Source organism: Cebus imitator, unplaced genomic scaffold (assembly GCF_001604975.1).
Source record: "Cebus imitator isolate Cc_AM_T3 unplaced genomic scaffold, Cebus_imitator-1.0 Scaffold197, whole genome shotgun sequence".
Taxonomy (NCBI): Eukaryota; Metazoa; Chordata; class Mammalia; order Primates; family Cebidae; genus Cebus; species Cebus imitator.
The window spans coordinates 14,704-30,334 of record NW_016107512.1 but is presented as its reverse complement, the minus strand read 5'-3'; the positions used below and the strand labels follow the sequence as shown (position 1 = coordinate 30,334).

Sequence of the window (15,631 nt, the reverse complement as noted above, 5' to 3'; positions counted from 1 at the left end):
GGGTATATATCCAAAGGATTATAAATCGCTCTACTATAAGGACACATGCACACGAATGTTCATTGCAGCACTGTTTACAATAGCAAAGACCTGGAACCAACCCAAATGCCCATTGATGATAGACTGGACAGGGAAAATGTGGCACATATCCACCATGGAATATTAGGCAGCCATCAAAAACGATGAATTCGCGTCCTTTGTAGGGACATGGATGAACCTGCATCATTCTCAGCAAACTGACACAAGAGCAGAAAATCAAACACCACATGTTCTCACTCATAGGCGGGTGTTGAACAATGAGAACACATGGACAGAGGGAGGAGAGCATCACACACTGGGGTCTTTTGGAGGGAAGTAGGGGAGGGACAGCAGGGGTTGGGGAGTTGGGGAGAGAGAGCATGGGGAGAAACGCCAGATATAGGTGATGGGGAGGAAGGCAGCAAATCACACTGCCACGTGTGTACCTATGCAACAATCTTGCATGTTCTTCACATGTACCCCAAAACCTAAAATGCAATGCAATGCAATGCAATAAAATAAAAAATGCAAGTGAGGGACTCCACAGCAATAGCACTGTGATTTAGGTGTCATGAGTACTATAGTAGAAATATAAATGAATTGATGTATTTCTTTCCTCATTTTATTCATTTAGTTTAATGTAACCATGCCATACAGAAAATAATATATATTTTTGCAGCAGAGTATTGCTGTGTTGCCCAGGCTGGTGTGCAGTGGCACAATCACAGTTCACTGCAGAATTGACTTTCCGAGTTCAGGTGATCCTCCCACCCCATACTCCTGAGTAGCTGGGACTACAGGCATGTTGTCCCTATGTTGCCCAGGTTGGCCTCAAATTCCTGAGCACAAGTGATCCTCCTGCTTCAGCCTCCCAAGGTGCTGGGATACAGATATGAGCCACTATACCTGGTCCAGAAAATAAGTTTTTTAATCCAAAAAGAGGCTAGACCACTCAACAAAAGTTCATTAAGTTGATAACTTGCATATATTATACTCAAAGTTGGATAAGTGCTTAGTATAAGTAGAAAAACAAGTGAAAACTAGTTCAAAATATATTTGTGTACTCCGTGAAATTATATCCAGCAGAAAGAGGTACCGAAGCGTTTGAAAATCTTTAGAAGAGTTATACCCATAGTATATATCCATTATATACTATGTATAGCTATACCCATTCCACTTGGTAAATACGTTTCCCAGAGACATTTCTCAATAGGCAAACTGATCCTGAAGGGAATGGGAAGTTGACTTTAGCTAAATTGCTCTGCTCTGGTGAGCTCCCTAGAGGCCATGTGACTCCCAGGCCAGAATACTGAGTCTGTTGCTTCCCCTCACCCCTCTTGGGACTGGATGTACCTGAGAAAAGGAGAGCCCGGGGGTCTTGGAAATTGGCTTGGAGATCTCATATTCTATCCCATGAGGGTGGTTTGACCTTGTGAGACACTCCCCGAGGCAGAGCTGAGCCTAGAGGAGGGCTATAACCTCCTCAAGGGTCCATCTTCCCAGTGACCAGAGAGCACGACCTGTCAGAGGCACTGCCCGCAGGCCCTGGAGGTCACTGACAGATCCTTTACTGGCTTCCCTGGTCTGTTGTTGTCAAGAACCCTGGAGGTTACCACCCTGCCCCAGGACCAGCATGTTCTTGGGGAGCTCACATGCATCCCTCTCTCGTTGAGAATGGTTTTTTTTTCTCTGTTTTGCAGAGAACCCCACAGACTCAGCCCACTCACTGTGGACTTTAATCAGTGTTATGTCTGAAGCACTGAGAGTAAGAAGATACAGACACACTCACATATACACACACATGCTCACCCACCTGCATGCACACACATAGGTGCACAAATGCACATGCACACCTATGAGCTACACATGCAGGCACATTCATGCACACACGCACTTACACTCGGCTTCATTGAGGAGCATATAATACTGCTATGTGCTTTGGTTTTTCTCATGTCACGTTCTCTTCCTTTTCCATTTCTACATGTAGGGAATCATACAACAGAACAAACATGTGTGGCTGATCTTTGCATGCTTGAGGCTGCAAGGCTGGAATGGATAGAGCATTCTCCAAAATCTTGACAGGTTTTTACTCTTTGTAGGTCCCATGCTATCTTCTTAGAAAAGCATAACACGTGATAAGGTTGATGGAGTGGTGGGTGGGTCAGTCCCTGCAAAAAGAACTCCGTGCTGAGATAGAAACTTATTTTGGAGGCAGTGAGGTGTTATGGTAACTTGTTTAAAGTTAAATGCATGTAAAAAAATAATAGGACTTCCAATTCCCAGTCTGCCATGTAAGGAGCTTGAAAATTGTCACTCCATCCTAATAAAAGTTGACCAAGCTGAAAAATCAATAACTCTAGAGCTCCCCCCAAGGCTACTCCTTCCCATCAAGCCTGCACTTTTCCTCTGACTCTGTTCCTGCTTCCTGATCTTCTTCTTTCCTGCTCTGTCTCTGTCCCTTTCTTTCAGCCCAGGGGTCCATGAGCAAGGACATTAAGAGGAAATCTGTCTTCCTATGACCCGTGATCAATACTCTGGTCACTCTCTCCTGTGTCCTCAGGGTGCCTGGTGGCAGCCCAGAGATCCTTCTGAGAAGGCCAATCACAACAATGTCTCAGAGCATTGCTGACCCTTAACTCAGAATGGATTTGGTGGTGGGGTCTCTGCTAAGTCCTGGCCAGTCAGTCCTCAGTCCTGTGAGCAGTAGAGGCTCTGGAAGTCAAATGGTCTCTGAGCATGACTTGCTTGGGCAGCTGTGGAATATGGAGCAAAACAATTAGGAGAATATAGAGAGGAATTCTTAGTGCACACTTTGGAAGGATGGAAATAATCGAAGCAGTGTCTCCAAGCCTGGGAAGACTGGTAGACAACTGCTTTGATATTCTTTCAGATGTCCTACAGTCTAAAGGAAAAAGAGAGAAGAGGCCTTGGTCCTACGCCCCCTGCCACTGGAATGTAAAGTTAAGGCTAGATCATTCTTCGAGACTTTGAGCCATGGGTTTCAGAGGCGTGGATTCCTCAGATGAATAGCATTTCGTAAAACATGTCACATTCCTGACCTAAGGCCAAATTTTTATTTTACCAACAAAAATTACTTCCATCTTCTATGACCACTGTTTTTTCCCAAAAGAAAAGGCATGTTTAAATTGTGAACATTGCCTTGGACCACAAGTGTAAGAAGCACATCTTGAGCTGGAGGAAACCTGAGGCCCTGAGAACTTCATGGAGCACAGACCTCATTGATTCCTAGAAAACACACCTCCGGGTTTTTACTTCAAACAGTTTTAACCACTGTTATTTGGAGTTTTTCTGTTCTTTATAGATGAACCTAACCCTAATAAAACTCTCACTATTCAGAGTTTTGTCAGGTACACAATTTTAGTTGAACAGTGATTTTTCCTAAGCATTTTGGTGATATTATTTCATCACCTTCTGGCTTGTGTTGTTTCAGTTGACAAGTCTGCTGTTTAAATTTCTTCATAAATGATTGGCTGCTTCCTCTTTGTTTCATATTCTGCAATTTCTCCACAATATGCCACGATGAGGATTTTTGCCTTTTGCTCATATTGCTTGGTTTATGATGATCCGTATGTGTGGCGTAATGACTTTTCAAACCTCTGGAAAATTCATCAAATATTGCCTCTGAAGTTCAGTTTATGTCCCAGGTGTAGGAAGCTCAAATAAGCGCAGCTCCCATTCGAACAAGAAGTCAAAGCCAGATAAATTACAAAGCCATCGCTTTTCCTGATTCTGTTGGAGATCGGCAGTTGCAAGGCACCCAAGTCATCTAGAATCCAAGGCTACTCCAAAGAGAGTTGGGATGTGAGCACCAGCTCACCTGTCTCACAGAAAGGAGGAAGCGATGTGGAATACCAAACAAGTGGGTAAGAACAATTCGGCTAAGACACTAACAAGTTGTTAAAGGTTGGGTGTGGGCTAGCATGACCGTACACTACTTATGGTATCCTGGGACACAGAAGGAATGATCACAGTCACTTTGAATCTCTTTCCCAGGGACCTCCATCAGGTGCTCATGAGAAAGACTGAAGGTGGAGTGAACAATGAGAGATGGTCCCTCGGTGGTGAAACATGGAGAAGGAGAATGTAAAAACAGATTCTTATCCTCTATGAAACAAAAGCATCAAGCCACTAAGGTAGGCAGAACAAGCCCTGTCACCCCCAGAGAGAAGATGAAGACCCATTGAAGCTAAAGATGTGGCAAGGAAAAAAAACAGTCTTGTTGCTGGAACACAGATGTGATGACTGGAGCTCCAGCAGTCATTTTGGAAGTCATGAACTGGGATGGTGGGACAGAGAGAAGGAGTCAAAGTCCCTGATGGTGCAATGCCAGTCCTGAGGAGTCCATCACTGGACTTTTAAGCGGGAGGTAACAAACTACTCTCTTGCTTAAACCACTTTTACTGCAGTTTTCTGTTATATGCAGCTCACTAATTCTAATGGAATCAGAACAAGTCCTATGACCCGTTTGCAGAAGAATCTCATATTCTTGGGACTTCCCCAGATCATAAGCCCTGTATGTCCACCAAGATTCAGGTAGGCAGGAAGGCAACCTTGTGTCTCTGTGGGAAGATCTCCTTGCAGACTCCAGCTGCTATTTAAAAAAAGAGAAGAAAAAGGAAATTATTTTAGGCTCAAATTATTTCAGTGTGGACGATATTCCAAGAATACAATTTTTGAATATTGAGATCTGAGCATAAGTTCTAAAAACCCAGATCTCCTCCCCCGTAATTAGGCTGTAGGAAATTACAGGCGTGAAATCAGAGAAAAACCGGGTGACTTGCTCCCTCTGGTGGTGACGTTGGATTTATAAAAGGTTGTGACCTGAGCGTTTTGCTGGTTTTTGTTTTAGGACAAAACAAAACAAAAAAACAAACAAACTGAGCTTGGAATTTTATTTTTTGATTGTAGAGATTTATTAAAATTGGAGACATTGTTTAATCTTCTTGTGCCATGAGACTCCATCAGGCTGTCTACAAAGTCCACTGGGAGACTGAGGATCGATCACAGGAGCCCAGGAGTTTGAGGCTACAGTGTGCGTCAAAGGGCCATGGCACTCCAGCCTGGGTGAGGCAAGACCGTTTCAAGGTCTTGCATGCTTGCTTGCTGTGGCCATTAAAAGCCCTAGTTTTTAGGATAACAGGTCTACCTGCATTTCTTCAAGCATGAATTCTGAGTCTTTTGCTTCTTTAAAACTTGCTCCATACAGAGTAGTCAAGCTGACTCTCCATACCTTTAAAAGGTCTCCAAACATCTGCACACAAGCAAACCATCCATACATAAAAACATTACCAGTAGCAGAACCATAGAGCTGGTCCAGACAGGTTGGACTCCACCATTTCAACTTCCAGCTTTCTGTCTAATGCCTGTGTGCCAATGACTTGAGTTAGCCTTCCTCTTTAAGACCTGGGAAGAAACAGCTTCATGTGAACTTAGGTGTACTCTCTCTGTTCCTCAAATCGCCATTTTTAAATTTTTCAACTAATTTCTTGTTTAATTTTGTCTTTAAAAAGTATCTTTCTGTAGGCCAGGCATGGTGGCTCACATGTGTAATCCCAGCACTTTGGGAGGCCTAGGTGGGTGGAACATTTGAGGTCGGGAGTTCGAGACCAGCCTGATCAACATGGTGAAACCCGGTCTCTACTAAAAACACACACAAAACTAGCCAGGTATGGTGGCGAGCACCCGTAATCCCAGCTGCTCAGGAGGCTGAGGCACGAGAATTGCTTGAACCAAGAAGGCGGAGCTTACAGTGAGCTGAGACCATACCACTACACTGCAGCCTGGGCAACACAGTGAGACTGTGTCTCAAAAAAGAAAAAAAAAAAAAAGCAACTTTAAGTTTCTTTTTTTTTTAAATATAAAATAGTGCAGTTACTGTGGAATGAATAGGCTGTCCCCCCCTCACCACATACAAAACTTAAAAGGCTAAGGGTTTATGATATAATTATTTCATAATTTGAAATTATCAGGATTAAACTGGTTATTTTATAAGTAGCTGATGTCTGTATAATTGGGTTTTGTTTGTCGGGCGCGGTCGCTCGCGCCTGTAATCCCAACACTTTGGGAGGCCAAGGCGGATGGATCACGAGGTCAGGAGTTGGAGACCAGCCTGGCCAACATGGGGAAACCTCTTTTTTACTAAAAGTGCAAAAATTAGCCGGGTGTGGTGGGACATGCCTGTAATCCCAGCTACTCGGGAGGCTGAGGCAGGAGAATCATTTGAACCCTGGACGTGGAGGTTGCAGTGAGCTGAGATTGTGCCACTGCACTCTAATCTTTTTTTTTTTTTTTTTTTTTTTTTTTTTTTTTTTGCTATTAATCATGCCGCATGATTTTTAATCACGCATAAAGATCTATCATATCACCCAGGGACCATTTCTCCCACTGCTCTGTTTGGCTGCCAGTCTTTTGTCTCTCTCTTCAGCAATGGTGAGGCGATACCCTTTTCTCGGGGAAGAGAAATCCATGGTTTGTTGCCCTTGCCAATAACAAAAATATTGGAAAGTCGAGTGGCAAAGCTGTTGCCATTGGCGTCTTTCACGTGAACCACATCGAAAGATCCAGGGTGCCTCTCTCTGCTGGTAATCACACCAATTCTTACCAGGTTAGCACTCCCAGTCACCATACACAGGTTACCAGTATCAAACTTGATGAAGTCAGTAATCTTGCCAGTCTCCAAATCAATCTGAACGGTATCATTCACCTTGATGGGAGGATCAGGGTAGCGGATGCTGCGAGCATCATGAGTCACCAGATGAGGGATTCCTTTTGTGCCCACAAAGATTTTTCGTACTTTGCACAATTTGTACTTGGCCTCCTCAGGTGTAATACTATGTACAGCAAAGCGACACTTGGTGTCATAGATCAGGTGGAAATTCTCTCCCATCTTGTCAATGCGGATGACATCCATGAAACCAGCAGGGTAGGTTATATCAGTTCGGACCTTGCCATCGATCTTAGTGAACCGCTGCATGCAAATCTTCTTTACTTCATCTCCTGTCAGGGCATACTTAAGTCTGTTCCTTAGGAAAATGATGAGGGGGAGACACTCTCTCAACTTGTGAGGACCGGTGGATGGACAAGGAGCAAACACACCGGTCAATTTATCCAGCATCCAATGCTTTGGAGCTGCCACCCGCTTCAGATGCTTCTTGGGACCACGAGCCGTGGCTGCGTTAGGCAAGGAAAGAGGACCTCCGTCTTCCAGTGAGCGTAGAAATTGGGGCCGGAGACTGCACTGCACTCTAGTCTTAAAAAAAATTTTAACATTTGGGTTTTCTAATCCATATAAAATTTAAAATTGTGTGGACCTAGTGTAATCATTATACATGACCGGGTCAAGTTTTAGCAAAATATTTCTATAATATGTCTTAAAAAAAAAAATATGTCTTAACACATTCCAATCGTTGATAATCTAGTTGTACTGTATGACATTATTGGTAAACTTTGCAGACTTTGAACTGATACAACAGTGGGATAAGAAATATTCCTGTCTAAATATTTTTGAGAAACTGGAGCTTATTAAAATGGATGTAGCTAAAAAATTCCTGGTATATATTAGAAAATAAATATAAGTTGAAGATCTAATACCTATCATATATGAATGCATATATATATAATATATATTACACATACATACATTACATAAGTATATGTTTTATGCTGTACATATTTATATACACAAATATGTATAACATATATAAATATATATTTATATACACAAATATATAATGTATATAAACAATATTTATATATTTATTTTTATATATAAAAATTTTTATAACATTGAAAATATATATTTATATACAACATATATAAATATATATAAAACATATGTAAAACATATCTACATGTATATTTATATATAACACATATAGAAATATGTAAATATATAACATATATGACATATATAAATATATATTTATATATAAATATGCATTACATATATAAATATACATAATATATAAATATATAATTTATATGAATATATATAACATATATATGAATATATAACATATATGTGAATATATAACATATATAAATATATATGTTTATATAAAAATATATAATATATATTTATATAAAAGTATATATGACATAAATATACATGAAATTATATAAATATGACATATGTACATGACATATATAAATATATAACATAGATGTACATGTGTGACATAGATCTACATATATGATATAGTTGTACATATATTTGACATAGATAAGATGTAGATAGGACTATATATGACATAGTTATGACATAAGTAAGACACAGATAGGACGAATATATGATATCGCTATGACATAGATAAGATGTAGATAGGACGTAGATATGACATAGATATGACATAGATAAGACCTGGATAGGATGTAGATACGACCTGGATAGGATGTAGATATGACATAGATATGACATAAGTAAGACATAGATAGGATGTAGGTATGACACACATCAGACGTAGATAGAACAGAGATAAGATGTAGATAGGAGGTAGATAGGACGTAGATAAGATGTAGATAGGAGATAAATATGCAGATAAGATGTAGATAGGCCGTAGATATGACATAGATATGGCAAAGATATGACATATAGACATAGATGACATAGGTGTGACAGATATGACAGACAATATAACAGATGACATAGATTGACATAGATATACCATACATGTTATGTCATGCATGCCATCCATGTAATACACATGTTATATGCATGTTCAAATTTATACATTTTATACATGTCACATGCATGTCATACATGCCATGCATGTCATAAGCATGCCATACACATGTCATATGTGTGTCATATTTTCCATGCATGACATATACATGTCGCATGACATATACATGTAGCATGTCATATGCATGCCATATTTGTCATGTTATAGCACATATATCACACATGTCCTATACATGTCATACATGTTATATGCACGTCATATTTGCCATACATAAGTCATGCATGTCATCTATGTCACATACATGTTATGTTATACACATAACATATATGACAAATGTGACAGGCATGTGACATGTGTGACATGAATGGGAAATATGACAAGTATGACATGCATATATATGACATGTATGGCAAATGTCATGCACGATATGCCATAACATGACAAATATGGCATGCAGATGCCATATATGCCATATATGCCATGCATACGACATGCATATAACATGTATGGCAAATATGACATTCATACAAGCATGAAATGCATATAACATGTATGACATGTATATGAAATGTATGACATGATATGATGCGCATATAACATGCATAAACATGAACATACATATAACACGTGTAACACATGACATGTGACACGCATGTAACATACATGACATGTATAACACGCACATTACACACGTGACATGCACATCACATGCATGTCATGCATAACATGCACATACATGTATGATATATAACACCTATAACATAGATGTATGTAACCTATAACTTACACGTAACATGTATATGATGTAAAATGTAATATGCACATAACATACATGTAGCATAAAACGTACATATAACTAATGTGAAATACATATCTATAACATAAACAGGTGTTTGGCATGCATGTAACATTTAACATGGTTATTACATGTATGTAACATAAACGTCACATGTAACATATCTAAGGCACACACGAAACAATATTTTTATGACATGTATAGAACATGCTTATGACATGTAAGTAACATTTAACATGCATATGGCATGCATATGACCTGCATATGACCTGCATATAATATGTAACATGCTCATGACATAGAATGAGAAGGGAGAGAGGGCCTTTCAGTGAGAGGCTTTCCACATTTCTGTGGCCTCCAAAAGCATTCGCCACTTTCTTGAATTTTTTATGGAGTCTCACATGTTTGCTAGCTTCATCCAAGATGGAGCTAAGAAAGTGAGTGGAGCAGTACTTAGAGGTACTACCAGACACTGAGCAGAGTCGAATGAATAAGTTTCTTCAAGGTTTGGGCAACAAAATGAAGTCCACAAGGAGAATTAAGCCACCTTCTCAATAGCAGAGTCCAGTGCCTTGCAGAGCCTGAAGTCTAGGGAGAAGGCCTAGCCTGGGATCATCTGGGCTGCTGTGGCTGCTCTGCCCCCACAGATCCCATCCTCCAACCCAGTCCACCTGTGCCTTCATCATATCCTGGGATACTGTTTGTAAATAATCTGCCGTAAGCTTTCTTAACTGTTTTTGTAACAAACAAAGAGAATACGGTAAATATTTGTATATTCTCAAGGGGTCAGGTGCTTTCCTGTCCTTTCAGAGCATGGATGAAGTTTTGCTGGGTGCTTGTGACTGGCCAATTTTGTGCAGCTGACTATCTCAGCCAAATCACTGATCTTTCCTGGAGGCCTTTGGCCTGCCTGAGGCCCTTGCTGCCAGTCTTGGGCCCTGGAGAGCAGACGCTGTCAGAGGACCTTTTAAAAAAAATCTTAGAGTTTCTATTTTTTTCGTAGTCCCCATACCCATACCCTCTGTTTTTGAAAGGCCAAGGCCAATCAGTCCCCATTTGAGGCTCTTAGGCATGGTCCTCTCATTCCTCATTGAGATGATCAGTGTGTCATGGGAAGCCCAACCCCAGCTCTGCCAGCGGTCTCTGGGCCTGGCTCCCAGTCAGTGGCGACAACAGTGTGGTACAGGGCATCCCTCCTTTCCATCTGCGGGTGTTTTCAATAAACAGTGTACAGTTGTTTGGGGCCAGAAAAAAAAATACTAAAAGAAACATAATATATATATAAAATATAAATATATATAACATATATATATAAATATATAAAACAGAAATATAAATATATAAAAATATATAAAATATATCTATAATATATACATATGTATTTATATATATAAAATATCATAATACCATATTGTTACTCTGCCTCTTCTATGTTTAGCTACAGGAATACTTTTCACTGTGTTACAATTGCTTACAGTATTGAGAACAGTAACACGCTGTGCAGGTTTGCAGCCTAGGAAGATGCCATACTTGGATTTGTGTTCACATATCGTTCTAATTTTGTGAGGTTGAAAGGTAATTGTCTAAACCAAACGTGAGTGGAGAGGGGGTCTCCGGAGAGCAAAGGGCCCTCCATTCCGCTTCCTAATATGAATAGACTTATGCCATACAGCCTGCGTGTACCATGCCATCTAAGTTTGTGTAAGTGCACTCTATGATGTTCTCACAACACAAAATCACCTAACGACACATTTCTCAGAATGTGTCTGTCATTAAGTGACACATGACTATTTACACTGTTGACCTCAAGTATGCACGTCGATCAGACGAGTGGTGAAAGACTTCATTCTACTTTATTCTAATTTAAATGCAAGTGCTGTCTGTAGTTAGGGAAGTGAAGGAGCACTCAGCCTCCAGTGATATTCAACTCTAATTAGAAATCCTTCTCGGACTTAGTTCAAAGCTTCCTCTTAATATTCCAGGAACTTAATCCTCTACACAAAGTATGTGAAGACAAAAAAATGTAGAAAGTATGTGAAATCGCTATTATTTAAGTGTGGAATATTAATTTTGTTGTAAGAAAAGGGATTTATTCACTGAAATGAACTGTATTAATCTGACTCATCACCACAGAAATCACGTAGGCTCCTCTCTGAGTCAGAAAATTTCAAGACGTTTCTGTCTGCTTTTCCTCTTTAGGGACTGTTTAAGTACAGCAAAAGGAGGGGCCAGCAGATTTCAATTCAAGTATGTTTGAAGCCTGTTTACTGACATTACTTATAAAACAAAAAATAAAAATAGTAAAATCTCCACTACAAATGATCTCTGTAAAGTGTAATAATATGATTTGTTTATTTTCTATATTTTATAAATTGCTACAGTGAACAGTTTTAATTAAAAAAATTAAAGTCAGCCTTGAAAGTTTTTTTGATTGTTGTTTGTTTTAATTTGCAGACATGACAGTACCTTTTAGCTGTTTCTATACTTGAGTAGCAATCAATTTGGGTGTCAGATTTTAGGGTCACAATGTTCTTTATACCTCATCCTACTCTCTCCTGGTATTTGTTACTCAGAGAAGAAATCTGAGTCCTGATTATTTCAATTCGTTTGAAGAAACCAAGTTATGATTATTACATTTGTTTGTTCAATAGTAGGAGTCTTTCTATTTAAGTTTAAAATTTTTCACGTAGCAACTTCCTATTCTAGGTCTCACTTCATGAAGGGGTTTTTTCCTTCCCGTGTTGAACTCTCAACCTCCGATTTTAGATTTCTTCTCAGACCTGGAAAGCATATTTTTAAGATAAATGTTTAATCTTGCTTGTGATCCACCATTATTTAGGCTTTAAGAACATCTCTGATTTACAGCTTGGAGTTCTATGATTTGTCCTCCCTTAAATTTTTGAGCTCTTCTAAATGTCTTTATTCATTTCACATTTGGGAATATTTCTGAAGCAAATCCTTTCCGTTATAGATTTGATTTTCACACTGTCAAATCTGCCTTTTATTGCTTCTAGTACAAAATCTGCTAGATTTTTTCTTCTTTCTTCAGTGGCTTGAACCTGGTTTCTTTTTAAAATCTAAGTTTGTTCTCGTTGGGTGATGGCAGTGTCCTCTCAAACTGTTTCTGGGGTTCCTGCACCCCTGTGAGCTCCCAGGCCATGTCTGTGGCAATGCTGAGGATAAGTGCAGGGTGTGGCCCTCCTGGTGATGAAGAGGAGGTGCACCCCAGGTCAGCAGAAACCGAGAGAACTGGCGGGGCTGAGCAGGCAGGACGTAGAAAATGTCCTCACAAAAACCCTAAGATGAGGTATGATTTTCCCAGCCTGTCCCTCTGTAGGCCTGACTCGCTTCATTACACTAAACTGGATGTGAATGGAGAGGGGGCCTCGGGAGAGCAAAGGACCCTCTGTTCCCTTTCCTAATATTAATGCCTTACTTTGATTTACATTCAAGTGTCATTCTCCCTTCGATTTTATGAGGTTGAAAGGTAATTGTCTTTATTACTAGAGAAAGGAGAACTGGAGTTCAAAGAAACTTAACTGAGAAGTGAGTCCTGGTCTCTGGATTCTTGTGTTGACGTCTGGAGTCACAGCAACTGGTGATGAAAGAGTCCAGGCTCAGTGCCTCCTAGGAATGGCCTCACATCCTGTTGTGCAACTTTCCGGAGCCTCTAGGTCAGTGTGGTGCTTTGTAGCTGTCCCGGGAGGCCTCAGCAGTTGGAGTTGGTGCAGGGGAAGGATGAGGAAGACCAGGCGCTGGGGGCTGCTGTGGATGCTGTTTGTCTCAGGTAAGGCAAGGAAGAGGAGTAAGCCGGGGAGGCGCTTGGTTCAGGACCTTGGGAAGCCCTTTTCCATTGAAGCTTTAGAGCACGGGGCCATCCAAGATAGAGCCAACCAGCAGTTATGCCAGACCTTGCTGCTCTCCCCAAACTTAGCAGAATCGGGAGAATGTGCAGTGTCTGCACACAGAAATAAAAGGAGGAGAGAGTCAGGGAAATAAGATGTCTGTGCAGGTCGATGTTGTCGGGGATGTGCAAAGCCTGGCCTGGGAATAATGATAGAGTAAATCTCATCATGGCATGATCTAAAATGAGTTTATTTCATGTTGAAATTTTTTTCTGATATTCTATCATGATGTGTTTTGATGTTGACAACTTGTTAAACCCAAAAGACAGAATTTATATAACAAATATTTCCCAGGGGTCTACTATGGGCTAGCAAATGTACTACTGCTGAAGAAGATTCGCTTCAGAAGACACAGATGTGACCAGAAGAGGCTGGTTCTCTTTTTGGTGGAGGTGATAATCCCAGCTCTTCATGGCACGCTGGGATTGGAGGTGACCGTTACTGAGACTCGGCAGAGCTGGCCCATGCCCCAGCCCTTCCTTGTCTCTCCCCTTGTGATCTGCACAGCTCACATCTGTACCAAAACCAGAAGCATGGGGGGCTTTATTCACTCCTCCTCTTAATCCTTATGAATAAAGTGTCAATATGAGTTAAAGGCGAGGCTTGCCTTGGGAAGACATGAAAAATCAGGGAGAGATATTCTCCTGGGCCCTCTACTTTGAGCAAAGTCATGCACAAATGCCTTTTGGAGCCTGTGCTCAGAGGTTGCTCTGGGTCTTCTTGGAGCTGGGATGATAATCTAGGTGGGCAGAAGGGAGTTAGGTCCTCATGGACAAGTGCATTTCTTTGTGTTTGATTCGTGTTTTTCTGAAGGCGATGTGGGAGATGGCAGAGGGCTGAATGTTATGTACTTGTGTGAGAGAAAACCAGTGGCATATATTTCATTGTGCCTTGTGGTAATAGGTTAGGGGTTAGCCTGAATGTTCCTTGCAGCTGGATGCCTATTCACACTTGGGCCAGTACTGCTCTAATCCCTATCCGACTGTGTTGGGCCATGTAGCTCAGTGTTTTAGATGAACAAGAGTCCTTGGGTTTGAATCCTAGCTCTAGCACTTAACTATGGTGAGACTTTGGGCAAATCACATAATCTCTCTGTGCCTCAGTTTCCTTAACCATAAAATAGGGAGAGTAATGGTGTCAACCTTTTAAATTATAAAGATTAAATAAGATAGTCTTTAAAAACATTTAGCACATAAGACTTAGGTAGTATTTACTACCCTTTTAGTTAACATATTCTAAGGAATTCCCCTCTTGCAATGGTGCACAGATAGCTCCGCAGCCTGCGCTTCTTACTGTCTCCTTCCTTCTGTGAAAGACAGGCAAGTTTGCAAACTCAGTCATCTGTAACTCACATCTTCCCTGGGGAGCTGGCAAATAAAGATTTATCTGTAACATTAACTTCAGAGGTTAGGGCTTCAGTGGTGGCAACTTGGGGATGGAGACTGTGTGTCTTTCAAAGAACTCAACACAGTGCCTGTGATAGAGAAATCTCTCAGCCACTGTCTGGTGAGCGATTGAACAAATGAGGGAACCAGGCTTGGTTTCAGACAACACTCAGCCTCTGCTCAGCTGCCTCTTGGAGGGGCATTCCTGACTGGAATTTGTGGGAATTGTCTGGGAGGTCTGTTTACAAGGTTTCCTTAGAAACTGGAGTCTGTTCCCAGAAGAACTGGCTTTCAAGCCTGGTTTCACCTTTAAAATCCTCATGAGTTCCTGAATTGGGTTTTCCTAACGTTAGGCAGATCTGTTGGCCTATCCTGGGGTGGGCATGCCAGGGGCTCCAAGAACGGGGCAGTGCTTGTCATTTTTCACCAGGTCTGAAAGGATCTAAGTGTATGGTATTAATAACAGCAGTGCTAGTGTTACCCTGACCCACATGGTAGACCCAGCAGCACTGTCCACTCTGTTACCCGGCACTCCATGGGGGAAGGGTCTCCAGGCCTGAGTGAGTAAACTACAGTCTCTCAGCAAACTTCGAGAGCCCCGTGTGTCCCGCTGAAAACACGGACCTGGGTCTTCTCACTTTCACTCTGCTTAGCCTCCCATCGGCAAGGCTCCCTTGGACGAGACCAGATGACCATTCCCAATTCTAGGTGGCTAACCCGGTTCGGCCTCCCAGAATAAGATGGAAACTATTGTCACTGTAACCCAGGAGTTCTTAAACCTGGCACTATCGACATTTGGGGTGGGATGATTCTTTGTTGTGTCCC

At 41.0% G+C, this 15,631-nt stretch overlaps 1 protein-coding gene and 1 pseudogene across 2 annotated transcripts in view; one reads left to right on the top strand and one right to left on the bottom strand.

The window, feature by feature from the left end:
* Window positions 1–15,631, top strand: part of TREM1 (triggering receptor expressed on myeloid cells 1) — a 30,022-nt gene that overhangs the window by 2,822 nt on the left and 11,569 nt on the right. Inside the window, exon 2 of the mRNA XM_017547234.2 lies at window positions 13,026–13,303. Coding sequence (XP_017402723.2) covers window positions 13,150–13,303 — 154 coding nt within the window. The 5' untranslated portion in view covers window positions 13,026–13,149. The remainder of the gene's footprint in view (window positions 1–13,025; window positions 13,304–15,631) is intronic.
* Window positions 6,316–11,152, bottom strand: LOC108317066 (annotated as a pseudogene). The gene is made up of 2 exons (XR_005203221.1): window positions 11,111–11,152; window positions 6,316–7,288 (listed from the first exon to the last, which is right to left on the bottom strand). The product of XR_005203221.1 is annotated as a 40S ribosomal protein S4, X isoform-like (transcript).